At 41.5% G+C, this 26,966-nt stretch overlaps 1 protein-coding gene across 1 annotated transcript in view; it reads right to left on the bottom strand.

Annotated features, from left to right (window-relative positions):
- Window positions 1–515: 515 nt before the first annotated feature.
- Window positions 516–26,966, bottom strand: part of chst10 (carbohydrate sulfotransferase 10) — a 43,091-nt gene continuing 16,640 nt past the window's right edge. Inside the window, exons 3-6 of the mRNA XM_055637169.1 lie at window positions 22,763–22,857; window positions 9,152–9,386; window positions 2,040–2,145; window positions 516–1,818 (exon numbers count right to left, since the gene is read on the bottom strand). Of these exons, the coding sequence (XP_055493144.1) occupies window positions 1,281–1,818; window positions 2,040–2,145; window positions 9,152–9,386; window positions 22,763–22,857 (974 nt within the window). The 3' untranslated portion in view covers window positions 516–1,280. The remainder of the gene's footprint in view (window positions 1,819–2,039; window positions 2,146–9,151; window positions 9,387–22,762; window positions 22,858–26,966) is intronic.

Here is a 26,966-nt window from a genome sequence, read left to right as displayed (position 1 = left end):
TCAATCATTGAAGATATTGGTCAAATATGTGGATTTTCGGAATAACTATCAGGCAAGAGAGGATGTTTATAAAAATGAATATAGACACTGTCTAGTTGGATAAAGCCAATGCATTCAATGGTGGAGCAAAAGGCACAAAGTATGTTCAGGAGGCTGAAGTTGAAAAAATAGTTTGCAAAACAAATTGAATTGTGAAAAATAGTTATACACACAAGGGAAGGCGAGATGAAAAATCGTAAACTTGGGGGAAAGGTGATAACTGAATAGGTTTTGATATGGGGCAGGGAGAATTTGGAAATGATTATTTATATTTAATCATATTTTCATACTATCAGCGTTAAAGGTTGCAAACCAACGGTTGTTTAGTGGCTTAGACAATTAGCTCCTTGATACTCCAGCATATTGTTTAATTATTTCAGTCCTGTTTATTGCATGTTTGAGGAGTTTCTACCACCACCACAAATGCTGGATATTCATTGGTTTAAAAAAAAGACATAATTTCCATTGGGCAATAATGTTTTCTCACTGACTCCTTTATTTCATTCCTATAATTGGTGGACGGGATAGTTGAAGGTAGAAATAATTGAAATTTAAGTTCACAAAATGTACCAATTGATAAAACTGATATACAAGGGTGTTTGCAAATAAATGTGGCAGCTTTAAATGCACACATCTTATTTTATCCTTTGTATTAAAAGACTTTCCAAGCAGCAATGTTTACACTTAACTTTAACTAAATTAAATGATAAAACAATTTTTCAATATCTGTGACTGAACATGTGACAAAGACAATGCATCATTTGGATCAATAAACAAATATCTTACAACTGATGGAGAGAAGGAATGAGGGCAGCAACATCCCCCATTCCTTCTCCATAGATGCTGCCTCACCTGCTGAGTTACTCCGGCATTTTGTGTCTACCTTCGATTTTAACCAGCATCTGCAGCTCTTTCTTACACATCTTACAACTGATGTTTTGTTCAGAAATTCAATTGACTTTTTCTGTTCTTCTCTATGGAAATATTTTCATTACATTTTGACAACATATAATGTTGCTTTGTTGGGCTCCATGCATCAAACTACTGTTTATCTACTACTAAAGATCACATTATGCCTGCAAACATGCATGGATTAAACTGTTAAGAGGCTTTGGGTTTCCTTCATTCAGTGGTTTCATGGACCTCTGCTGGTGATAGCATTAAACAGTGTAACCAAAAAGCCCTAAAAAAATATAAATATGCATTGTACTACCACATAACAGGCACAATACTTAGGAATATCAATTTAACAAAAAATCAGGTTCGGCATAATCAAACAGTTTAAAATCTCCTTGGAAACGAGCAGCAAGGCGTTTTATATCTCGTTTGCTGATTCCTGCAAAATACTGCTCAATCTTAGTTCTGTTGTACGCTGTAATGCCAGGTGGGATTGGGGGATAGGACACCAAATTATTTATTCCTGCTCTCTTTATTATGTATGGAGCATCTTTTTCCAGTGTTTCATGATGTCCTATGACATCATACTTGATTTCACAAGGTGCACAAAGCTCAACATAAGTAGCCCAATGAATAATAGATTCTCCTATTTTAACATCAAGCCATTTGTGGTTAGGATCACCTAAATAGCGAATAAAATCATCAAATTGTAGTCCTTTGGTCTCTGTTCGATTCCTCCTATACTTTTGAATAATTGCGGGAGCAATTTTATATTTATACCATGGTTCAAATCGAGGATTCTTTAGAAACTTGTCTTTGAATGCAGAAATCAGCCTTTCGAATGGATCCCTAACGATGAGGAATTTGAAGTATGCATTCAATCTGAAAGAAAACAACGAAAATAGAATTATAATTCTTCCAGTATGCCACTAAAACACATTAAAAAAAATCCAAGGAAAGTATGGACATTAATAGCTGTGATCCAGTAGATTTGTTAATACTATGTTCAATAAAAATCCAGATGGATAATTTGAATGGGATACATTTTGCACAGTAACATTCAAAATAGATTTTAAATAGATTTTAAATAGGTTTTCTCTAACCTTTTTTTTACATCTGGTGCACTGTATGATGATAAGCGATATAGGCCATTCTTCTCATGATTATGGACCAAAGCCTCCGGTATGTCTTCAATGGATTTAAATTCACCTGTATTGAGGAAAATGTTAAATTCAATTCTTCCAAAATTTAGTGATCTTTAAACTAAGTGTGCATGCAAATATTGTTATTACTCCGAGTACATAATATTGCATAGCATATACAGCAAAAAAAGGATTTGGCCCAATACACTTTCCCCTTAAATGTGTCCTCGATGTTTTCCGGAATTACCTTTTCAGAGTAATGATGCAAAAGTAGACACGACCACGGATATGCACAAATAAATCTGGAATTTTAGTTAAGGCAAGCCAAAGAAGGCAAACAGCGAACAAGATAATCAGGCTTTAGTGCCAGGCGGGATACTGATTAGCCAGAGCTAACGAAGAGCATGGAGAAATCATCTCCAATGTTAGGGGAATATTATTCAGAAGATGCAAGAGTAGTGGAGAATGATGATACTGAGAAAGGCAATCACAAATGGGTGGAGGCAAACTTTCTAAAATATGACAATGGTACATCAAGAAACAGATTATTTCCCCCTCTGGGCACAACGCCTGAGCTTCAATCTTGTGTGTCCAGAAAGAGTAACATATACCTGTGAAGTTATTTGTTTTTGATGGGTATAAGAGGCCTCAATTTACTTTAAAATCACAGCAAAGACGCGCCAATTGCAAAAAAAGAACTTGGCCTTTGTAAAACCAAAGTTTATGACATTGGATTTGAGAACATAGAATTGTTGACAAGTAAATCTGCCACTGTCCACGAGAGGGCTTGCCAGCATTTTTTAAATTGTTTTAAAAGAAAACAAAATCCAAAAACTACAAAATGTCCAGATTTTTGTAAGTACTGACTGAGTTAATGTAAAGTTATTCCCATAATTAATGAAAAGGGTACAAAACAACGTAAAATCAGATTGACTGTTGCTTTTTTGGAATTTATTTTGCTTAAAATTATATTACTCAATTTGTTTTCCTTATTTAGTCCAGTGGCGAGACCAGTATATAAAAGTTGATAACGTTAAATACATATGCTCACAGCTGAAAGTAGCTTTGAGACTGAAAGTAAAAGATTTTCTTTGTATTTTGTATGACAAAACTCTAAATACATTTAAGATCCTGTCCCAAAAGGCGAGTTTCTTCAAAAGGTGTTTCAAACAGGATGGATATAAACTCAACCTACTCAAATATAAAACTATGCTACTAATCTACATAAAGTATATTCATCTCAGCATTTTTCATGTTAACCACAAAATTAATATTTGAAACAAATAGATTCTATTGCCTAGCATTTACTGGTATGTTCAGAATTACTTATGGGAAAGTGCATCACATAAATTTTGCTATGCATTTCTCAAATTTCAAATAAATGATGCACATTTTATTCCATTTTAATTGGAATTAATAGGACCTAGAAATATAGAATATAAAACATGACTAGTTTGGTTGTTGTCAATCTTTTCTATTCCTCACTGAAGGCATTGGTATTTACTGTGTCCCAGTTCTATAGATGTCATCAGATTTTTGGTACCTCATCCAAATAATCAGACTTCATTTTTGAGTGAGCCAAAAGTGAAATACATCTGAGCTTTTGTTATGATTTTTAAAACCCTAACCAGCATTTTGCATTAATTTGGATAATGCAAGTAATGAAATTCCTTTATTCAAAGGAATTCACCACGCTTGTGGATACCTGGTCATTAAATATATTGACAAATGAGATATTTTTGGACACAGGGAAAGGATACAGAACCAGCAGGAAAGCAGAGATACAGGGATCAAAAATTATGATCATTATTATGGTCCTTATTTCTTTACATTTTATATTTTAATTATGGTCCTTGATTATGCAAGGCCAGCAGCATAATCAAGGTGGATTTCATAGCCACAGGGAACAATGCCCTGTTCTTCCCTCTCCCAGCAGGCACAAGGTAAAGAAGTGTAAAAATGCACACCCCCAGATTCAGGGTGTTTCTTCCCAGCTGTTATCAGGCAACAGAATCATCGTACCAGAACCAGAGATAAAGGGAATAACATTTAGTGCAAGGTAACATTTTAGTAACATTTAGTCACCAAGAGGACCCTCAGACTATCCTTGATTGGAATTTGCTGACTTTACCTTGCACTAAACATTATCCCCTGTATCTATACACAGTAAATGGCGTGATTGTAATCATGTATTGTCTTTATGCTGACTGGATAGCATGAAATAAAAGCTTTTCACTGTAGCTCGGTACATGTGACACTAAACTAAACTGCAATTAAATGGCGGTCGGTTTGATGGACAGGAACACCCAACTCAATTGCTGCCAGTAAGCTTATGTGTAATAGTGTAGAAAATGGAAAAGACCAATTCTAACATGCTCAAAGATTTCATGCAGGGTATTCGGCTTAGCTTGGATTAAATGGTGGCTCCACAATTGGAGAAGAAAACTGTGAAGAAGTCTCTCCAGCAGTTGTGACAGATTTGCAAACAGTTATCAGCTTGAATTTGAGGGCTAATGATGACGCCACAGGAGATCATTGTTCCCTGTGACTATCAAACTGTATGGGGTGGCAGATTGCAACCTTCACGTGGTCCGCCCAGTTTCGATGAATGCAATCAAACTGGCGTGCACAATCAACTAAGATCAAATAGAACAAGTTGTCCTACAACTTTAGGCTGTGCACGCCATACGCAAGAAGAAGATCAAACTGTACAACTCCCCCCCCCCTTCTGTCGTGAGGTAGACTGATGCCCCTACCTCCCCCCACACACCCCCAAATCTTTGTGCATCCCCAATCCTTTCCATTCATCACTTTAATTTCATGTATCTTGTGTTTTATGACTGGTGGCAGATCAATTTTCCTCCTAGGATAAATAAAATTCTATTGTATCCTATGACAGGCACTCTTGTTTCATCCTTCCTGTTACAATACACCACTCTTACCAACTGGTAAAATAGCAAGCTACAGTGTCAAGGCAGATGGAGCTTAATTCAGACAAGTGTGAGGTGGTGCAGTTTGGGAGATCAAATGCAACACTATTTTGGGAGTAACCTTGTTGTTATCGTATGCTGCTACCACTTTGGCTGGCTGCATGTTCCAGGTGCCAACCACACTCGAAGGAAACAAAACTTCTCAAATCTTCTTAAATGTTCACCTCTCACCTTAAACTTTTGCCAAGTATTTGATATTTCCTGGGAATAAAATACTCTATTTTGGTCTCTGACACTCCAGAGAAAATAATCCATGTTTTCTGATCTCTCCTAGTACCTAATCCAAAGGAGGCAGCATCCTGGTAACCCCCTTCTGCATACTCTCCAAAGCTCTACATCTTTCCCTTAGTGTGGCGACCAGAACTGCAAATAATACTCCAAATTTGCCTAACCAGACTTTTATACAGCTGCATCGTGACTTTGTCAACTTCTATACTCAATGCCCAGACTGTTGAAGATATCTTATTGCCATCTATCAACTTGTGTTGGCACTTTAAGGGAGCTGTGGGCATGCACCCCAAGGTCCCCCTGTACCTCAATGCTCCTAAGAGTCCTGCCATTTACTGTGTATGTTTCTTGCATTCTGTCTCCCAAAATGCAACACCTCACACATGTCTGGATTAAACGCCATTTGCCATTTCATTAGTCAAAGTTCTAACTGATCTATCCTGCTCTATCCTTTGAGAATCTTCCTAACTGTCCACAATTCCACCAGGTTTTGTGTAATCTGCAAACTGACAAATTACAATTAAAACACAAAGTACTTGTGCTATGACTCCAGGATAAGCATTCAACTAAAAAAGCCAGTCATAGTGATACAGTGTGGAAAAAGGCCCTTCGGCCCAACTCTCCCACACTGGCCAACAATGTGCCAACTACACTTGCCTGCGTTTGATCCATATCCCTCCAAACCGATCCTATCCATGTACCTATCTAACTGTTTCTTAAACGATGGGATAGTCGTAGCCTCAACTACCTCCTCTGGCAGCTTGTTCCATGCACCCACCACCCTTTGTGTGAAAACATCACCCCTCGGATTCCTATTAAATCTTTTCCCCTTCACCTTGATCCTATGTCCTCTGGTCCTCGATTCCCCTACTCTGGGCAAAAGATTGTGCATCTACCCGATCTATTCCTCTCATGATTTTGTATATCTCTATAAGATCTCCCCTCATCCTGTTGCACTACATGGAATAGAGACCCAGCCTACACAACCTCTCCCTATAGCTCACACCCTCTAATCCAGACAACATCCTCGTAAATCTTTTCTGAATCCTTTCAAGCTTGACAATATTTTTCCTATAACATGGTGCCCAGAACTGAACACAATATTCTAAATGCAGTCTCACCAACGTGTTATACAACTGCAACATGACCTCCCAACGTCTACACTTAATACTTTGACTGATGAAGGCCAAAGTGCCAAAAACCTTTTTGACCACCTTATCTACCTGTGACTCGACCTTCAAGGAACCATGCACCTGTACTCCTAGATCCCTCTGCTCTACACTACCCAGAGGCCTACCATTTACTGTGTAGGTCCTGCCCTTGTTCGACATCCCAAAATGCAAAACCTCACACTTTTCTGTATTAAATTCCATCAACCATTCCTCCGCCCACCTGGCCAATCAATCCAGATCCTGATGCAATCTTTCACAACCATCTTCACTGCAAAACCACTAACTTTTGTATCATCAGCAAATTTGCTAATCTTGCCCTGTATGTTCTCATCCAAATCATTGATGTAGATGACAAACAGTAACGGGCCCAGCACTGAACCCTGAAGCGCACCACAAGTCACAGGCCTCCAGTCTGAGAAGCAACCTTCCACCATCACCCTCTGCTTTCTTCCATGGAGCCAATTTGCTATCCATTCAACTATCTCTCTTTGGATCCCATGCGACCTCACCTTCCAGAGCAGCTTACCACGCAGAACCTTGTTGAATGTTTTACTGAAGTCCATGTACACAATATCTACAGCTCTGCCCTCATCAACCTTTTTGGACACGCCATAAAATCAATCAGATTTGTGAGACACGATCTTCCATGTACAAAACCATGATGATTATCCATGTTTACTCTTTCCCATCTAAATGCCTGTATAATCTATCCCTCAGAATACTCTCCAGTAATTTATCAACTACAGATGTTAAACTCATCGGCCTATATTTCCCAGCATTTCCCCTGCAGCCCTTCTTGAAAAGAGGCACAACATTTTGTACTCGCCGGTCTTCCAGCACCTCTCCTGTATTTAAGGACGACTCATAAATCTCAACCAGGACTCCCACAATTTCCTTTCCAGTTTCCCGCAATGTCCTCGGATATATCTGATCAGTCCCTGGAGATTTGTCTACCTTCAAACACGAGAGTACCTTCAGTACAGAAAATAACCCTGACTGCTCTCAAGCCACTTCCAGTGAATGCTCCAATTTCTTACGCCCTACTGTCTTTCTCCTCAGTAAATACAGAGGAGCAATACTCATTTAGGACCTTGCCCATGTCCTGTGGCTCCACACTGAGGTGACCTCTTTGATTCCTGAGAGGTCCCACTCTCTCTCTAGTTACCCTTTTCCCTCTTATGTATTTATAAAATATTTTGGGATTGTCCTTAATGCTACCCACCAGAGCTATCTCCTAGTCCCTTTTTGCCCTTCTGATTTCCTTTTTTAGTTTACTCCTTAATTCCTGAAACTCCTCCAGGGAAGCCAAAGTATTAAGAATAAGGGATAAGCCATTTAGAACGGAGATGAGGAAACACTTTTTCACACAGAGAGTTGTGAGTCTGTGGAATTCTATGCCTCAAAGGGCAGTGGAGGCCGGTTCTCTGCATACTTTCAAGAGAGAGCTAGATAGGGCTCTTAAAGATAGCGGAGTCAAGGGATATGGGAAGAAGGCAGGAACGGGGTACTGATTGGGGATGATCAGCCATTATCACATTGAATGGCGGTGCTGGCTCGAAGGGACGAATGGCCTACTCCTGCACCTATTGTCTATTATCTAACACTAATCTATCTCCTACTAATTCAACCACCTACATTTTCATCCCAATCATTTATAAATGTCAGAAACAACAGAGATCTTGTAGAACATCACTGGTCAGAGACCTCCAGTCAGAAAAACATCTCTCCACCATTACCCTTTTTCCTCTAAAAAAGTCAATTTTGCATCCAACTTACTATTTCATATGCGTACGGTGGGAGTGAATCTTCTGGACCAGTCTACCATGAAGGACATTGTCAAATGTTGATACCATCTACCCTGGTCAAGATAACAGTTGCCTTCCTAGACAATTAGAGTTGTGGCTGTAGCAGTGCTATTATTCAACGACAGCCTCATTTGAGAAACAAAGGCATCGCAAACATTGCTCTGCCAAGAGGTTATGCAGGAGGTTCTCTCAAGTATGACCTTCTTTGCGTTGTCCTCCTCCTACTGTTCTTCCTCGTTCTCAAGCCACAATGTCAATCTCACCGGACCACACGACTGCTGTCAATCTTAAAAAGACTGCCAACAGCATATTAAAAGCAGTTCTGACTGGTTAAGAAGGTTTCCTATAGAAATAGCACAAATTGCTCCAATGTTAATCAGCAATCTCACATTGGAAAACCAGCAATTATCGTGCAAGTAACACTAAAAGTTTGTATCTGTCAGTTAATACTACTGGGTAGGTTTATCACGTCAAGCTACTGACTGGATCAGAAAGAGGTCTTGCACTATAACAAGTCAATATTTTCATTTGCAGTTTTAATATTTTTGACATGGTGTGGTTCATCACTCTCAATTTTGGATGCCTGGGTACCTGAGCAATTGGGGCATTCCATCTAATTTCTAGGCTAAAGTGTCAAATTGATACGAATAATTGAGCTGTGCCTCGTCATTACTTTTAGAATAAAGTCACTGTTTTTAAACTCTTAGGTCATCAGCAAAAAACATAATTAAAACATTGGAATGGCATTTAGCAGTAAGAATGAAATATTCTTTGAGGTGTTACAAACTAACAAAAGTGCTCTGGAAAATTATTGTTACCTTGCCGTTAACAAAACACTTGAATATATATTAGATATGTCATAGAAAATCCATAATTACCATTTAAAACAATGAGAACTTTCTTCCACTGTGTATTACCAACTTTTGGGGTTTGACAGAATAGGATTTTGTATTTATCGCACACAAATATACGGTCCAAGACAAACTTTGTTAGAGAAGTATGTGCTAGATTCCTTAAAGAAGTATTTTTGCACACGTTCTCAAGAAGACTTTGGCGTTCATTGTGTACTGCATCCCAGTGTGAATCCACTTCATTCCAAGGACTTTCAGTAGGCTGAAAGGAAAAACAGAAATAGTGTTTTTGATAATGTGCACCAGCAATTCTTCATCCATTGATTTCACAAATTGATTTCACAAATTCCATTGAATGAAAAAAAATCAAACAGCTGTACAACCACTGTATTGATCTTATGGCTTGCAAAAGAGGATAAGGTCAGGTAAAAGAAGATTTTTAAGATACAGAAGAAAGGAGAAACAGGGAAGTCTTAAGGGCCTGTCCCACTTGGCCGTCATTTGCACTTCATTTACGCGTCATATGTAAAATAGGTCAACCCGTTGTGATTCGCGACGTCGCGCGCAAATCACGCATCAGCACAGCCGCCTGGTGCGCGTGGTGTCATTCGAATACCCTGCGGCGCGCACGGACGCATGGTTACGGACGTCGACGCACGGTGACGTAACCATGCGTCACCACGCGATACATGTGAGATGTCGGGCCTCCAGCGTGCGATGCCAATGCGTCAGCGTGCGTACGCAATACGCCATGCAGGTGGCACGCGAGGATTTCGTTACACTGCGAAATCCTGGAGCATATCCCCCATAAGAATGCCATTAAGACCAATGGGATAACTCCACTATCAGCTAAGCCAGTTGACCATATTGCTTGAATTTACGCATATAATTTAGTTAGAGGGTGGTGAATCTGTGGGATTATTTGCCACGGAAGGCTGTGGAGGCCGTCAGCGGATATTTATAAGGCAAAGATAGATAGAATTGTGATTAATACAGATGTCAGAGGTTATGGGGAGAAAGCAGGAGAATGGGGTTAGGATAGATAGATCATCCATGATTGAATGGCAGAGTAGACTTGATGGGCCAAATAGCCTAATTCTACAGCTATCACTCATGATAGTTGGTGTACTTAGCCCCTGCCATATATTTTTGATGAAAATACCCTGCTTATGTTGGGAGAAAGTGCCATACATTATTGTATGTTGTTTTTTCATCACCTTAAAAAGAATAATTTCTGAGTAAACAATGGTTAGTGCAGCTATTCAGCTCCAATGACACAAATTCAATCCTGACCTTAGGTGCATTTGTGTGGAGCTTGTACATTCACCCTTTAACTGCACGGGTTTCCTCCAGGTTTCTACGCCCCCAAAAAATGCACAGGTTGATAGGTTAGTTGACTACAGTAAAACTGTTCCCACAAGAAAGCAAGAGAATCAGTGGGGATGAGAGATTGGTGGAAATACCAAAAGAAGAAAGAAATGAGTGTTAGGATCAGTATCATACACTGTCTCTTATATTCTTCTTATTACCATTCTTATATTCCTCTACTCAAGTATGATTGTGCCTATATAATAAGATTTCTACTGAACTGTATGCAAAAAAGGAATTTCACTATGCATCAGTACATGTGACAATAAAATTCCATTGAACCATTGAGATGGCACAGATGCAGTAGGCCAAAGGGCTTGCACTTGTGTCTAATGACTGTATGACTTGAAAGCAATATTGTTAGCTGAGCAATTGACTGCTTGTTGTGAAAACAATATACGCCCCAACCCACATCCAATTTATTTGCAGATATGAAATCGACAATAGGCACTTAATTAGTTAAAACATGACCATGTACAGTACTTACTGGAGTAAATAGAAGCCAAAATTGGCTGCTGCTCAGGCACAGAATGGCAGATGTTGAAAAGCCAGGAAGAATAGATTTTGATTAGAATGATTTGGATAGGTGAGGTTTTTGGAGTGGTGAACTGCATGGTCACATTTATCTCAACAAAATATTGGCCAAGACTGCAAACTAGTTTCAGGTCAAAAATTAAAGGAGGTTATTTGACAAATTTCAGATCCAAAAATTATATACTCAAATGGTGCAGCTCTTAATCTCCTGACATTACAACATAGTTAACAGTTGTTGCTGCTACTGGAACAGTCCACAGGCCAGACAAGATAAATGGGAATAATAGCAACACCCTTTTTCTCATTCATGTCACTGATAATGCAAGTGTTTATCTTTTAATTCAAATAGTCCTGTACTGAGAAAACACAAGCATCCAAAAACAAACAGCTTCCTGAACTTGCCAGGTCAAGTGGCACCTGTGGAAGGAAATGAATAGTCGATGTTTTAGATCGAGACCGTCTAGACAGAAACATTGGAGGGGCGATAGCTAGTATAGAGGTGTGAAGGGATGGGGCAAGAGCTGACTTGACTTGGATAGGTCATTGGCAGCTGGACAAACTCAGTGGGCCAGGCAGCATATGTGGAGGGAAATGAACAGCCAACATTTTGGGTTGTGTAGATCTGCTCTACCTATATGTTCACCAATACTAACACACCTATGTTACACACCACTCGGATCTATAATCCAGTCCGGGTTTTACCATATAGTTGCCATTTATTACTAACGCTTCCAGACACTAGATGCCAGTCGAGACGCAGTTACAGTGGTGTCAACATGCAGTGTAACTTTATTATGTGCCAATAATCTTGTTAGATCGTTGCTTGGAGTATGTGTTAATAGCTCTACAGTTGAGACCTTTCATCTAGACTGAAAGAATAGAGGGAAAATATCCAGTATAAATGATGGAGGTGTGAGTGGGGCAAGAGCTAGTGAGTAGATACAGATGTGGAGGAGTTAGTAGGCAGATAACAGTCAAGTGGGGTGTGGAAGGGTGGAGGTAGTGACAAAGGGTCAGGGCTCGAAATCAACAGTTGCCCGGTTGCCAATGGCCACCTAAAGTCCCGCTGGGCAACCTAAAAGCCATGTCATTTTGCCCGGCTTGATACTGCAGATACTGGTTTATGCCGAAGATATAACAAAAAACTGGTGTAACTCAGCGGGTCAGGCAGCATCATTGGAGAAAAGGAATAAGTGAAGCCCCCTTCCGCCGTCTGAAGCGCCTGCACTGCTTGGCCCGCACCTTCTTGTTGGCTGGCGGAGGCGGAGGCGGTGGCGCCACCCCCCTTATCCTGGGACCCCTCTTCTCCACCCTGCACTGATCCCCATTCCCGACTCTATTCAGTCCTCACTGACATCCTCTGTGCTCCACTCCCCATCTACCCCCCCCATCTATTCATCCTGCACTGATCTCCCTATCCACCCCGCATTGATTCTCCTGCCACCCCCCAGCCATCCGATTCATCCTGTACTGCAGTCCCCCAATTCATCCTGTACTTACCCCCTTTCCCATCCATCCTGTACTGTTCTCCCCATTCATCCAGTACCGACCCCCCCCCCATTCATCCTGCACTGATCCCCGATCCCCCCCCCCCATTCATCCTGCACTGATCCCCCCCTCCATCCCGATCCATCTTGTACTGACCCCCCTCCATTTATCCAGCACTGATCCCCATCCATTCTGTAGTGATCTCTCATCCATTTATCCTGTATTGATCCCTGAGCCCCCATTCATCCTGCACAGACCCCCCAATCCACACTGTACTGCCCCCATTCATCCTGTACTGATCTCCCCCATCATACTGTAGTTATTTAGTTGACCATTCACATCCGATCCCCCCCGCACTCTCCCCTCACAATTTTACCTACTTCAACCAACACATACTAATTCCCCTGCCTCATCCATCCACCGATTGCCTTCTCAATCCCCCCCCCCCCCCCCCCCCCCCCGATCATGCACTGATCTCAGAGCCCCCATTCACTCCTGTACTGATCTCCCCCATTCATCCTGTGGACTGATCTCCCCCATCCATCCTGTACTGATCGGTATTCCCCCATCCATGCCTGCACTGATCTGAGCAACCCCATTCATCCTGTACAGGAGTGATCTCCCCCCATTCAATCATCCTGATCATCCACTGATCCCCCTATTCATACCCCCAACCGCACTCTCCCCTCACCATTTTACCTACTTCAGAGAACCAACACATGCTAATTCCCCTGCCTCAATCCATCCACCGATTGCCTTCTCATCTACCCCCCCCCCCCCCCCTAAATTCTAGCCCCCGATCCCCGACTTCATATGAAATCCTGCATCCCAGGAAATACCTTCTCTGTCTTCAGAGCGAACATTGACTGTTTGATAACGGAATGCAATCAAATATGTTTAATTCCCAATGTTATTATTTGTTTTAATCCATAAAGTTGGATTAATTAAATTATCAACAAGTGAAACATTAAACGTGAAACAGTGTTCGATTGTCACTGCTACAGTTGACACGGTTTTACAGAACTCATTTTTACGGCAAATCAATGCTCTTAATATGGTGTATCAATACTGTAGTTATTTATTGAGCAACATTCACAACTATACATAGAAACATAGAAAATAGGTGCAGGAGTAGGCCATTCGGCCCTTCGAGCCATTCAATATGATCATGGCTGATCATCCAACTCGGTATCCTGTACCTGCATTTCTCTCCATACCCCCTGATCCCTTTATTGTGGTATATATCACAAGGGCCACATCTAACTCCCTCTTAAATATAGCCAATGAACTGGCCTCAACTACCTTCTGTGGCAGAGAATTCCAGAGATTCACCACTCTGTCTGTGTAAAAAATGTTTTCCTCATCGCAGGAAAAAAAGATTTCCCCCTGTATCCTTAAACTGTGAAAGGCTGTTCTGGACTTCCCCAACATCGGGAACAATCTTCCTGCATCTAGACTAACCCCTTAAGAATTTTGTAAGTTTCTATAAGATCGCCCCTCAATCGTCTAAATTCTAGCGAGTACAAACCGAGTCAATCCAGTCTTTCTTCATATGAAAGTCCTGACATCCCAGGAATCAGTCTGGAACTCCGGCGTCGGGAGACACTCTCAGTGGCTTGGAGTGTCTGGAACGGCCGCTTCCTCCCCGGAGACTGCGGCTATTGAAGTCCCCGAAGTCCACAGGCCGCGCTGGTCAGAGCTCCAACAGTGGCGATCTCGGCGAAACATCCCAAGCTCCCCAGCGCCGCCTGCAGCTGGACGCTCCTCAACCACAGCTCCGCGATGTAGGAGTCGGCGGTCTCAGCACTCCGAAGCTTACCACACGGCGACCCGGGTAAGGAATCGCCCGCTCCGCAATGGTGCTTCAGCGCTGTACCGCCGCCGAAGCTGAGGTTCTGGCCGGTTCCGGCAGGAAACGCCGCTCCAGTCCCATTGGTAAGTCGCGAGGAAGGGGCGAAGATGTGGCTCGGTGGAAAGCCGCATCTCCAACCAGGTAGGGACTGAGAAATACAGTTTCCCCCCTTCTCCCCTCCCTACGCCCCCCCTACATAAAAAGACTAGACCTCCAAATCAAAAACTTCCAACACACTAAAAATAAAAAAGGGTGAAAGGACGGCGCCCCCACTCACGTGAGGAGTGGAGATGGGAAGATGTGCCTTGTGGTGGGATCCCGTTGCAGATGTCTGCTGTTCCAGGTGTGGACTCCTATAGATCAGCAAGACTGGGCGATCATTTCGTTGAACACCTTTAGTCAGTCCGCATTGGCCTATGTGATCTCCCGGTGGCTAAACACTTTAACTCCCCTTCCCATTCCCATACTAACCTTTCGGTCCTGGGCCTCCTCCATTGTCAGTGAGGCCAAATGCAAATTGGCCTCACATTTTGCTTGGGCAGCTTACAACCCAGCGGTAAGAATAATGATTTATCTAACTTCAAGTTACGTTTGCATCCCCTCTCTCTCCGTACTTAACCCACCCGTCCTTTGTACTAGTTTCACTGCCGTCCTGTTGAGTTTCACTGTCTGTAATAACCTACCCCACAGCCAACAATTGACCACTGTGGGCTCCACCTTTCCTTGATCATCATTGCATTTTGTATATCTTTCATTTGTTTGTCCGATTACCATCTATATCCCTCATTCCTCTTTCCCCTGACTCTCAGTCTGAAGGTGGGTCTGGACCTGAAACGTCACCTCTTCCTTTTCTCCAGAGATGCTGCCTGACCCGCTGCAGTTTTTTGAGTCCATCTTCAGTTTAAATATGCATTTGCAGTTCTTTCCTCCCCATCCTCTCTTATTAGGTCCCATTCTTTTCCATAATTGGCTGCCTCGGGTTACCTCCCACTATCACGTCCCAGCGCCTGATGTTGTCTCTTACTTCCTCTCTGATTTCCACCTGATTTCATTCTCCAATCCAGCCCTCCTCACCTGGATCCATCTATTGAGTGCCAGCTCTAGCCTCAATCCCTCATCTCTTTCCAGAGGCTAATTCCCCTTCATTCTCAATCTAGAAGAAGTGTCTCGATTCAAAACGTCAGTTCCCTCCATAGATACTCTGACCAGCTGTGTTCGTCCAGCAGTTGTTTTTTTATGCTCCATTTTTCAGCTTCTGAAGCCTTTTGCATTTCTAGAATCACACAGATATCAGATTTCCTTCTCTGAAGGACAGTGCTAACATTTCACAATTAGTGTTACTGAAATGTTATCTATCGTACTTAGTTACTCAAATTTGAATTCCCTCATCATGAAGGTGGGATTTTATTTCATGATCAATAGTTAAGATCTCTGGTTGCTTGCTCAGAACCTAACTACAGTTCTGCCATACAAATAGGTAAAGCTCTTTATTGGAAGACAAAGTGCTGGAACAACTCAGTGATTAGGCAGCAGATTACCTATCCATGTTGTCCAAGGATGCTGTATGACCTGCTGAGTTACTCCAGCATTTTTGCGTTTTTCCCTTGTAATCCAGCATCTGCAGTTCCTGGTTTCTACATTTAGATTGAAAGAGACCCAAAACGTCGCTTGTTCCTTCCCTCAAATAATTCTGCATGACCTGCTGAATTCCCCCAACATTTGTATTTTGCTCAAGATTTCAGCATCTGCAGTTACTTATGTCTCCATTTTAAAACAACTTATTACATTGACTTAAAGTGATTAAAGGACAGTAGTGATATTTATACTGGTAAATATCAAGCCTATATCCTACGATTACAATAATTGAAAATATTAATGGGCTAGTGATTTAACTATCATTAAACCATTATAGTACATGAATTTTAAAAAGGAATATCTAATACTTCCAACATGATAGAATTGTCCAGCGCAGTATAAATTATATTGAATATTGACGGCACTAGGCCTTTACTCGCTGAAGTTTAGAAGGATGGGGGCAGGGGGGGCCCTAATTGAAACTGACTGAACAGTGAAAGGCCTGGATGGTGAATGTGGAGAGGATGTTTCCAATAGTGGAAGAATCTAGGACCAGAGGCAATAGCCTCAGAATAAAAGGACGTACCTTTAGAAAGGAGATGGGGAGAAATTTCTTTAGTCATCTGTGGAATTCACTGCCACAGATGGCTGTGGAGACCAAGTCAATGGATATTTTTAAGGCGGAGATTGACATATTCTTGATTAGTATGGGCGTCAGGGGTTAAGGGGAGAAGGCAGGACAATGGGGTTGAGGGGGAAAGACAGATCAGCGATGATTGAATGGCGTAGATTTGATGGGCCAAATGGCCTAATTCTGCATGTGTAATTTATGAACTATAGATAGCAATATTTGGTTACGGTATAAAGCAAGGTGATATTAAACCAATGAACAAATAAAAAGTAATTCCTCACCACTGTCATATCAAACATCAATAGCATGATTCTTAAGCACAGCTACTGAGTAATAATTTAAATGTTAATATAAGCCTACCTGAATAAACACATAAATACAATGTTGTCAATTTCATTCTACAAAAGGGTATGCGACCCAAATCTTTGTTATTTGTTTTATTTATTCATTTCTCAGAATAGGAGTGTCTCAGAGACTGCCCTTGCCCCCGAGAAGATGATGCTGAGCCAATACTGGAAATTTGCAATTCTTCTAGTGAAGGTGTATTCACAATACAGGGTAGGAGTTCAACAATGTTGGCTTAGTAATAATGAACAAATGGCACTGTGTTTCCAAATCAGGATAGTATTCCACCTGGAGGGGAACCAGATATCGGGTTTCCGTACATCTGCCATCCTTATTCTTAATGGTGATTCAGGCTGTGGGTTGGGCAGGTCTAGTCAAAATAAACTAGACAAGTAAATGCATTTTGTAGATGGTACACACTGCACCACAGTATGGCAATGGCATAGGGAATGAGAACGATGAGAACAACAGCTTGAATTGATTAGTACATTTTAGAGAATGGAAGTGTGCAGATTGGATACAAAAAATGCCTGTGTTTAAAGAAGAGAAAAATGAAGTGATGTTTGGCATTAGAGTGGACCATATATATGTAAATCAAGGGAAAAGATTTGCAGGCAAATCTGAAAGCAGATATGTAAATCTTGAAATAAAAACAACGCTGGAAATACTTGGCAGGTCAAACAGCATTTGTGGAAAAAGATTTATAATGACATTTTGGATTGATGATGAACACGTTACAAATCTTGCCTACCCTGCTGAGTATTGCTTGTACTTTCTGCTTTTATTTCTGAAAGCAAAAATGTGCAACATTTTGGTGCTAACGTGACATGCTGGAGCACAGTAAAGTACCTGTGCACAATACACCTTTGGAAAATGTAATTTTACAATGTATCTTAGTTTTATTATTTCAAATAATAGCCAATTTGCCATCATCAAATTTTCGTTGTGGTTGCTTTAGATACAAATCTCTTAATGCTGCATAGGTATGTCAGGTAACATGAGGGATATGAATATATATTCCAAAAACATTAGCAAAGATTTTGCATCATGAGATGATTTATTTTCAAGATTTATTGTTGGAATACCTATTTCAAAATGAAATACATTTTGCAGATGCTCTACTTAATATAAAAGAAATAGTTAACAACCTGGAACAAAACACAGCTGTCTCTTATCCTCTTTCAGATATTTTGTAAAGCTAAAGCAAATGTCAATTTCAAAACCTGGTAATGATTTGATAAATGCATTACAGTATAAACAGTCTCTGATGTTTTTTCTACAAAGGTTACATCAAGTTTATTTCTATCAATTTGAAAAGGATTAAACTAAATGTAGCAATTTTATAAATACCTCATTAATCTATTTCCATCACAGCAAAAACATAAAACATGAATATTTCAAATATGTTCATGTCCAATTTGTGAAAGGATTTACAAGCATCAGATATTATCTAAATGAGCTCAACAAAATGAAATTTTATTTACAAGCTTTTGCAATTTCTCCTCTTTTCCTCCCTCATTTATCTACGCAACTATAATAGCAAGGATGTATAGGCAAGCAAGCCAATATTAATGAGGTGCGTGACAATATAATCTCTGGTGAGGCTACCAGTTCCAGGACAAGAGAAGCAGCTGTGGGTTAAAATTTAAATTGCAATTGAGGTCTCATCTGGTAAATCCTAAATTAACTATTTAAATTATTTTTTTCAGTTCCACAAAGAAACATTGGACAAATTCCATGGATCCTCATTCTTATACAAATCAGTAAATAATTACAATTAGAATTATCAATGTCATGTAAATTTCAATTTGAAATGAGAACTGAACTACTATGACATACTGGGCAGAGTCGGGCGGTGAAACACTTTCTATTTGAATCAAAGCTTATTCCTAATTGTGACAATTTTCCATGACATACAAAATAATTTGTTGGAAATTGGAGTACACACCATATGTAGTAAACATATTTGATAGGAGTAACAATAAAGGACTCTAGATTCTGAAGGTAAAGAAAGCACGGCCATTCTGCTGAGACAACCTCATGATCATTAGATGCAATCTGCCATCCCAAGTTACATTAATACATTAATACTACACTTGCATTCTCAGGTGAAATTGGTTAATTTCTGTCCAAGATCTGTAAATAGCATGTACAGCAAACGTGACTCCGAATATTATTTCTCAAATATTATCCTTCTTCTAGATCACTTAAATGACCCATTTCATTTGCAGAAATGGGCCTATCACTTTACTCTTCCTCATTTTACAAACAATTTACTGATGAATTAAACAATCCCATGTACATTTGAGAAACCTCAATCCAGTTCTCTGATATTCTCTTAGAATCACAGTCACACAACCAAAAAACTAGTCCTCCAGCGCACCATGCCAATGCCAGCCATCACCCAGCTAGAAGCAGCCCATTTACGAGCACTTGGTTCAAAGCCTTTTATCCTTGGTGATTCAAGTGCTCAACCAGATACTTCTTAAATGTTGCAAGCACCTTCCTCCACCATTCACTCATGTAGAGTGCTCCAGAAAGCCTCCATGTGCAAACGTTTTTTCTTCGGAATCCCTATTCCTTACTCCTACTCCCTACTTGAACCGTTCCTCTATTTTTTTTACAACTATAATGGGAAAAACTTTCCTACCTTTTCTATGCCCCTGATAATTATCATGTAGCCATCTATTTGATTCCCCCACACCACCTCTATCGAATAATAATAAAGCAGTTTATCCAGTCTCGCCGTATAACTGAAAAAAATTAACTCGGGCAACATGCTGGTGAATTTCCTCTGCATCTTCCCCAGTTCAATCATGTCCATCCTATAGTATGGCAACCAAACCTTAGTACTCTTGCTATGACCAACCAATGTTTTATAGAGTTGTACTATGACCCCACTGGTTTCATATGCTATGCCTTGGCTATTGAAGTATCCTATGTGCCTTCTTCACTACTTTACCGCCTATGCTTCCATCTTCAGGTATTCTTCTGCATGTCTCCCTGGGGCCCTATGATTCATTTCATATCTTCTACATTTATTCTTCCTCCCAAAGTGCATCATCTCGCACTCACCAGAATTTAATTTCACCTGCCATTGCTGTGCCAACTTTACCAAATGATCACTATAATTATGTAATCTACAACCCATCTTACATTTATCCACAACACTAAGGATTTCTCTGATATATCTATCAGAATCCATATGCACGTTCCAAATATCTATCAGTTCATATGCCATGTTGTTAATCACCCAGCTGGAAGCAGAACGCAACGACACTTGGTTGAGCTTTCCTCCTCAAGTGCTCAACCTGATCATGGGTTGCAAGCACCTTCCTACCATTTAATCTCTGATGCTCCATTTTGTCACTTCGCTGTTTTTTATCCTCAACCATACTCAGTCAGGATTTCTCTGCCCTCTTGCAAATAGCACAAAGTTCTCCAAAGCTCTCAAGTGAGGACACCAGGTTACAATTTGCTGCCGAGTGTAGACTATCATTGCTCGCTGTTGCCATACATGGTAAATACAAACGTATCTTTTGTTTTGGATGTAGCACAGCTTTACTACCCGAAACTGTCCCAATCCTAACCAACCACGAACTCATATTTCTAAGTTTGGCCAAATGACAAATCAAGGGATTCCAAATGGATTTGAATTTGCCTAACACTATTTAAAATGCAATGAAATAATTAAAACAAATTTAAACTGGGATTTACACCAACTTTCCACTTTGTCGTTTCCAGACAGGTGTTAATAAAAGATCAGTGAAGAGTACTTATGGGCCTTTCATGTTTATAGGTGAATCCCAAGCATGACTGCAAATATGATAATATGTGAAGAAACTTTGGCAGTTCTGTACTAAACTGTTGACTTTTCCCAATAAGTTTCAGCTCAATCTTATCTGTTCATTATATGTGAAGTCCATTGAACTGGTTTATATTTTCCCACTTTTGTGTAATTCCTCAAAGCCTCTATAAACACCATCTCTCAAACAATGTTTCGATGTATTTAATCTTCTTCAACATCATTTACCCAGCATTTTCGAAGGAATAATCCTTAATTACTTTTTATTTTTAATTTTTAATAATTAAGTGTTTAAACTCCATAAGACCCTCACACAGCACTTCCAAATTGTTTTTATTCACAATTTCATGCTCTTTGGAGAAATGTCTCTATCATCTGAATTTTGCTTGTCATTCCGGCAAATGGTAAACGGTTTTCTTTATGCAGTCCACTAGCTACTCTTTTGGGGTGGAAGATTGCAACCTTCACATGGTCTGCCCTGTTTCGACGAATGCAATCAGCCTGGCGTGCACTCTCAACTTTAGGCTGTGCACGCCATACGCAAGAAGAACAAGAAGAAGAAGCTACTCTTTTGCACGAATAATATTATTATTTTATCTATGGGAATATAAACTAATAAAAATATCCCATATCTTCTCCAAAACTACCAGCAATTCCTTGTTGAAATGCCCCAATTATATTCAACTGTGTGGAGGTTCAGGACTCTCAGGCAAACATAAATTTATCTTTCGCTGGTCACCAGGAATTTCCTGTTTCCACTGCAATGTTGGATTCCTCATGGGGCTTCCTTTTAGCCCTGAAGCTCTCTATATTTAGCTAATTCTGACCATTCAAGCCATAGACTCCAGCTACAGGAACAACAACAACACTTAAGAATTCAGGGAAACCTGGTTCCCAAGTATGTGTGGGTTTCCCCATGTGCTCATTTCCTTCCACATCCCTGAAATGTGCAGGTCTGTAGGTTAGTTGGCTGCTGTAAATTATACCCACCATGTAGATGAGTGGTAGAAACTGGGAGGGGGGGGGGGGGGGGGGGGGGGTGTAAAAAGAGGTAACAGGAATGGGGAGAAAATAAAATGGGATTAACCATATGTATAGAGAAGACATGGAGGGATATGGGTCAAAAGCAAACAAATGACACTGTCTCACATAGACATCTTGGATGGCTTCCAATTCTCCCTCCACCCCCTACCTTCAGTCTGACAAAGGGTCCTAACCCGAAACATCACCCATTCGTTGTCTGTGGAGATGCTGCTTGACCCGCTTAGTTACCCCTGCACTTTTTGTCTATCTCAAGGCCAAGCAACCAATTGTTAACTTCAGAAAAGGGGAGACCACATGCTGTTTCTTTCGATGGGTCGGCAGTGGAGGGAGTTAGCCGTGTCAAATTCCTGGGTGTTAACCTCTCTGATCATCTGTCCTGGACCTAGCACACAGATCGGTTTACAAAGGTGCACCACACCTCTACTTTCTTGGTAGTTTAAAGAGATTTGGCACTTCACCAAATATTCGAACAAATTTCTACACATGTACTATGGAAAATATTCTGACTGATTGCACCATAGTTCCGTACTGCAATTCCAATGCACAGGTATGCAAGAGGATGCAGAGTTTGGTTTATCATGGGCACAAACCTCCCCACCATCAAAAGCATCTATGTGTGGTGCTGCTTCAAATAGGTGGAATCTATCAACAAGAATCCCCATATCTGGCCCATGCCCTCTTCTCACTGCAGCCATCTGTCAGGAGGTACAGAAGTCAAGAATTCACACAACGCCATGTTCAGGAACAGTTACTTTCCTACAACCATCAGGTTCTTAAACTGACTTGCACAACCCTAATCCTACTTTATCAATGGAGCATTGCAGATCATCTCTTGCATTACCATGGACTTGTTTTCTAATTGTGTTTTGCAGCAATGTTTCTTCCTCAATCTTTCCCTTGTCACTCTCTTTTTGATAAGTTTTAGTGATTGAGAGTAGATCGACAATAGAAATTCTATTGCAAAATCTCAAAATAACTAAAAGCTGTTCATCTTACCTGGTTATCTGTTAGTAAAGATTCATCTTGAAGCTTTAGTTTTTTAATGTATGTGGTCACAGTATTATCCAAAGTTGGTGGTTTAGTATCATATTCTGTAAAACACAATAATCAACTCAGATATGCCAGACAATATAATTTGTCAATAAAACCACCATCACCAATGACTTTGGATGTTTAACATCAGCTTGTGTGATCGTTCATTTTGTTGTAACCTACAAATTAATGATGTTGGGCATTGAGGTACTCTTTGCACTGTCCTAAACAATACAGCTTATCAAATCGAAAAATCACTGCACTGATTCTGCAAACTGTATTTTTTTAATTGTTTGCTGTTAGCACTGTGTAACATTATAACAATACATTTTTCTCAGTGATCATATAAAATGTTTTCTTTTAATCTTTGTCTGCCTTTGGCGGCAAATTTAATATAACAAAAATGTTTCATTTTGTATAGGTCTGTCAAAGCAATACAATCCAAAGCTCATTTTAAAATAAATTGCAAAAAACTTTTCATTACAAGATAAACAAAAGGCAACTATCTATTGGAAAATTATAGAGGTAACCCTGGCCCATGCTGAAGCAAAGCACACCACCTAAGGAACCAAAACCTAATGTATATTAGTCTACCTTCAAATCTCTGTAGCCCGAGAACTATACCCAGTGCTACGAGAATTGTAAACTCTCCTTCCTGCACAACTCAAGCCATATAAAAATGTATTATATTCTGCCATTCTAACATTTACTGGCACAAAATAATGGGAGCGATCCAGGGTTTTTACCTTTGAGCTCCATATGTTTGAAGCTCAGACTGCTGCTTCTTCGCATGTCATTTAATCAAACAATTTTCAAAACTTACAAGTACATGGATAGGAAAGATTTGGAGGAATATACGCCATACATGGGCAGGAGGGACTATTGCAGAACGGACATCTTTGTTGGCATGGGCAAGTTGGGCTAAAAGGCCCGTTTCCATGCTGCATAACTATATGATGCTATAACTTCTGGATTTTCCTTGTAACCCCACCACAACTTTCTGCACTCTCCTAGGGACATTGTCTGCCCTATCAGGAGGCAAAACATCACGCCAAGAAGGACATTGTTTTGTGTGAATTACTATATTTGGATAAAGATCAAAATTCATTTGAAAATCATTTGCCAAAATAACTCAGAAAACCTTTCTTACAGCCTTCCATTCAAAACATTAACCGACACATTGGGAAAGACAGGCCGAGTGCTAAGTATGAAGTAGAGGAATACATATGCTCCTCGGTGTGTTTTAAATTAAGACAACATCTACATCCTAAAGCTTTAATGAAAATACACGAGATTTAATAAGCAGATTTAATAATTTACCTTAAAACTTTTTAAATTATACTAGACTAAGCGGGACCTGTTGGGTCCCATGTTCACACGGGAGGGCTGGTCCCCCTACACAATATTCCGCATCTCCACCAATTCTAATATTGGTGGTCAGTGGATGGGGAGGGGGGGGGGGGGCTTTCTGGAGCGCTAGTATGGGTGTTGTGCGCTGAAGGGACTCGCTTCTAGAGGGCTAGTATGGACATTGTGGGCCAAATGAATTCTTGGGATGACAACTCAGTCACTCAAGCCTGATGTGCTGGCAGCTCACTCACGGGTGGTGGACTGGCAGTTGACTCACAGCTATTCCTTGAAATTCCATATCAAACAGGGTGCAAGGCCACCAAATTCATAAAAACATGGAAACATATAAAATAGGTGCAGGAGGAGGCCATTCATTGTGATCATGGCTGATCGTTACCAATCAATAACCCGTGCCTGCCTTCTCTACATATCCCTTGATTCCACTAGCCCTGCAGTTTCATACCACTTCAAGCAGGGTGCAAGGCCACCAAATTCAGGTGCAGTTTCCAACCACTTCAAGCAGGGTGCAAGGCCACCAAACTCAAGTCCATTTTCTTGCCACTTCAAACAGGGTGCAAGGCCACCAAATTCGTGCAGTTTCATACTACTTCAAGCAGGGTGCAAGGCCACCAAATTCAAGTGCAGTTTCATACTACAGATGCACAACCTTTTATCCGAAGATCCAAATAACGAAAAGCTCCGAATAGCGGACATTTTTTCGTTCCTTGAAGAAAGGTCCTTGAAAACGTTCACCGAGGGCAGCCCGCAGAGGTGACAGCGGAACCTCCGGTCGGTCCTCGAAGAAAGGGGAACTAAATCCCCATTCATAAAAGAGAAGGTGAGTGTATATTGCGCGGGAGGGTTAATAATTGACAATATGCCGCTGCCTGCCCGCTGAGTTAAAAAGTTCCCACGGTAGACACACAGTGTATCGTGAGTCTTGCGTGGGAACTTTTTAACTCAGCGGGCAGGCAGCAGCAGATTGTCGCTCCCTTCAGTTTTACCCCACCTACACCCCTCTGCTTCCCGGCCATGTGTGTGACCCCTTCCCTTCCCACCCATTGCACCGGTGCGGGGGCTTTGCACTGTCTTTACGTCGGTGATGCCAGCATAAAGTGACAGTCACCGGAGACGTCAGGACCAACGGGACACCGACCCCCAGGCCCACTGCAAGCACAGAGATCCCAGAGACCCACAGCCAGCAGCAGCCCAGCCCCGTTCCAACTCCAGAGGAAAACTGCAAACTGGCCGGAGACATCAGGACCACCAGAAGCCGCTCCCCGATGGGCCGCTACGGCGACAAGTGGCAGTTCGCCCACAGCCCGAGCTGCGCCCCCTCATCGGGACACCGACCCCCAGGCCCACTGCAAGCACGGAGATCCCAGATCAGCAACTCCAGCCCAGCCCCGCTCCAACTCCAGAGGAGCACGCTCCCCGTATGGGCAGAAGCTGATGGTGTGCAAGGTACGCCTTGTTCTTGGGGTCGCGCAGCTCGGGCTGTGGGCGAACTGCCAATTGTCGCCGTAGCGGCCCATCGGGGAGCGGATTCCTCTGGAGTTGGAGGGGGAGGGGGGTATTGTGCTGTTTGATCGCCCCCTGTTATCCCAGGGACAGGGAGACAGGACGTTCACCGAGGGCGGCCCGCAGAGGTGACAGCGGAACCTCCGGTCGGTCCTGGACGAAAGGGGAACTAAATCCCCTTCATAAAAGAGAAGTGGAGGGTATATTGCCCGGGAGGGTATATCGCCTACCTGGAAGAAACCGGACATTTTTTCCAGGATGTCGTCTGCACACCAAAGCTCACGTTTGGCGCTAAACATGGCACGCCAAAGCTCACGTTTGGCGCCAAACGCACGTCGCCTCTGCTGCACATGGATATAAGAGTGTGAAAATGTCGCCTTAGGCCGCCTGCAGGGTCACCAAACTCAAGTGCAGTTTCCTACCACTTCAAGCAGGGTGCAAGGCCACCAAATTCAAGTGCATTTTCATGCCATTTCAAGCAGGGTGGGTTCAAGGCCACCAAATTCAAGTACAGTTTTATACTACTTCAAGCAGGATGCAAGGCCACCAAACTCAAGTGCACCACTTCAAGCAGGGTCACTCAAGTGCAGTTTCCTACCACTTCAAGCAGGGTGCAAGGCCACCAAACTAAAGTGCAGCTTCATGCCACTTCAAGCAGGGTGAAGGGTCACCAAATTCAAATGCAGTTTCATACCATTTCATGCAGGGTGCAAGGCCACTACATTCAAATGCAGTTTCATACCATTTCTAGCAGGGTGAAACCACCATAAAACCACATAAACACCACACTCACAGTTCAGTAGACATTCAGTGTGTTCAGTTGATTCACAGCTCAGACAGTCGTGGCCTCTCCCTCCCCCATCTTGCAGAGACTGAGCCACACCCACACTTCCGGGATTTATAATCCCTCCCCCTCCACTAGAAGGGGCGTGGCCTTCATGGTGTGATTGACAGGAGAGAGATTCTCAACATTTTATAAACACTAATAACACTTTTATTTTTCATTGATGGGAAGAATCCTCTGCACCTGATGAGCGGAGGGGGACTGAGTAAGATCACCAAAAATCACAGCCGTAAGTGGTAGCGTTTTATCTAAAATCAATATACAATGCAAACAGGAAGTTGTCAAGTTTAGACTTTTAACCATTTTTGCTTTATTTCAAACCAACCACCACCAACCATTTGCTGTGCTTTATTTCAAACCAACCACCACCAACCATTTGCTGTGCTTTATTTCAAACCAACCACCACCAACCATTTGCTGTGCTTTATTTCAAACCAACCACCACCAACCATT

This window comes from Leucoraja erinacea, chromosome 6, assembly GCF_028641065.1.
Source record: "Leucoraja erinacea ecotype New England chromosome 6, Leri_hhj_1, whole genome shotgun sequence".
Lineage (NCBI taxonomy): Eukaryota > Metazoa > Chordata > Chondrichthyes > Rajiformes > Rajidae > Leucoraja > Leucoraja erinaceus.
The sequence above is the reverse complement of the archived record's forward strand: the minus strand, read 5'-3'. Positions and strand labels throughout refer to the sequence as shown.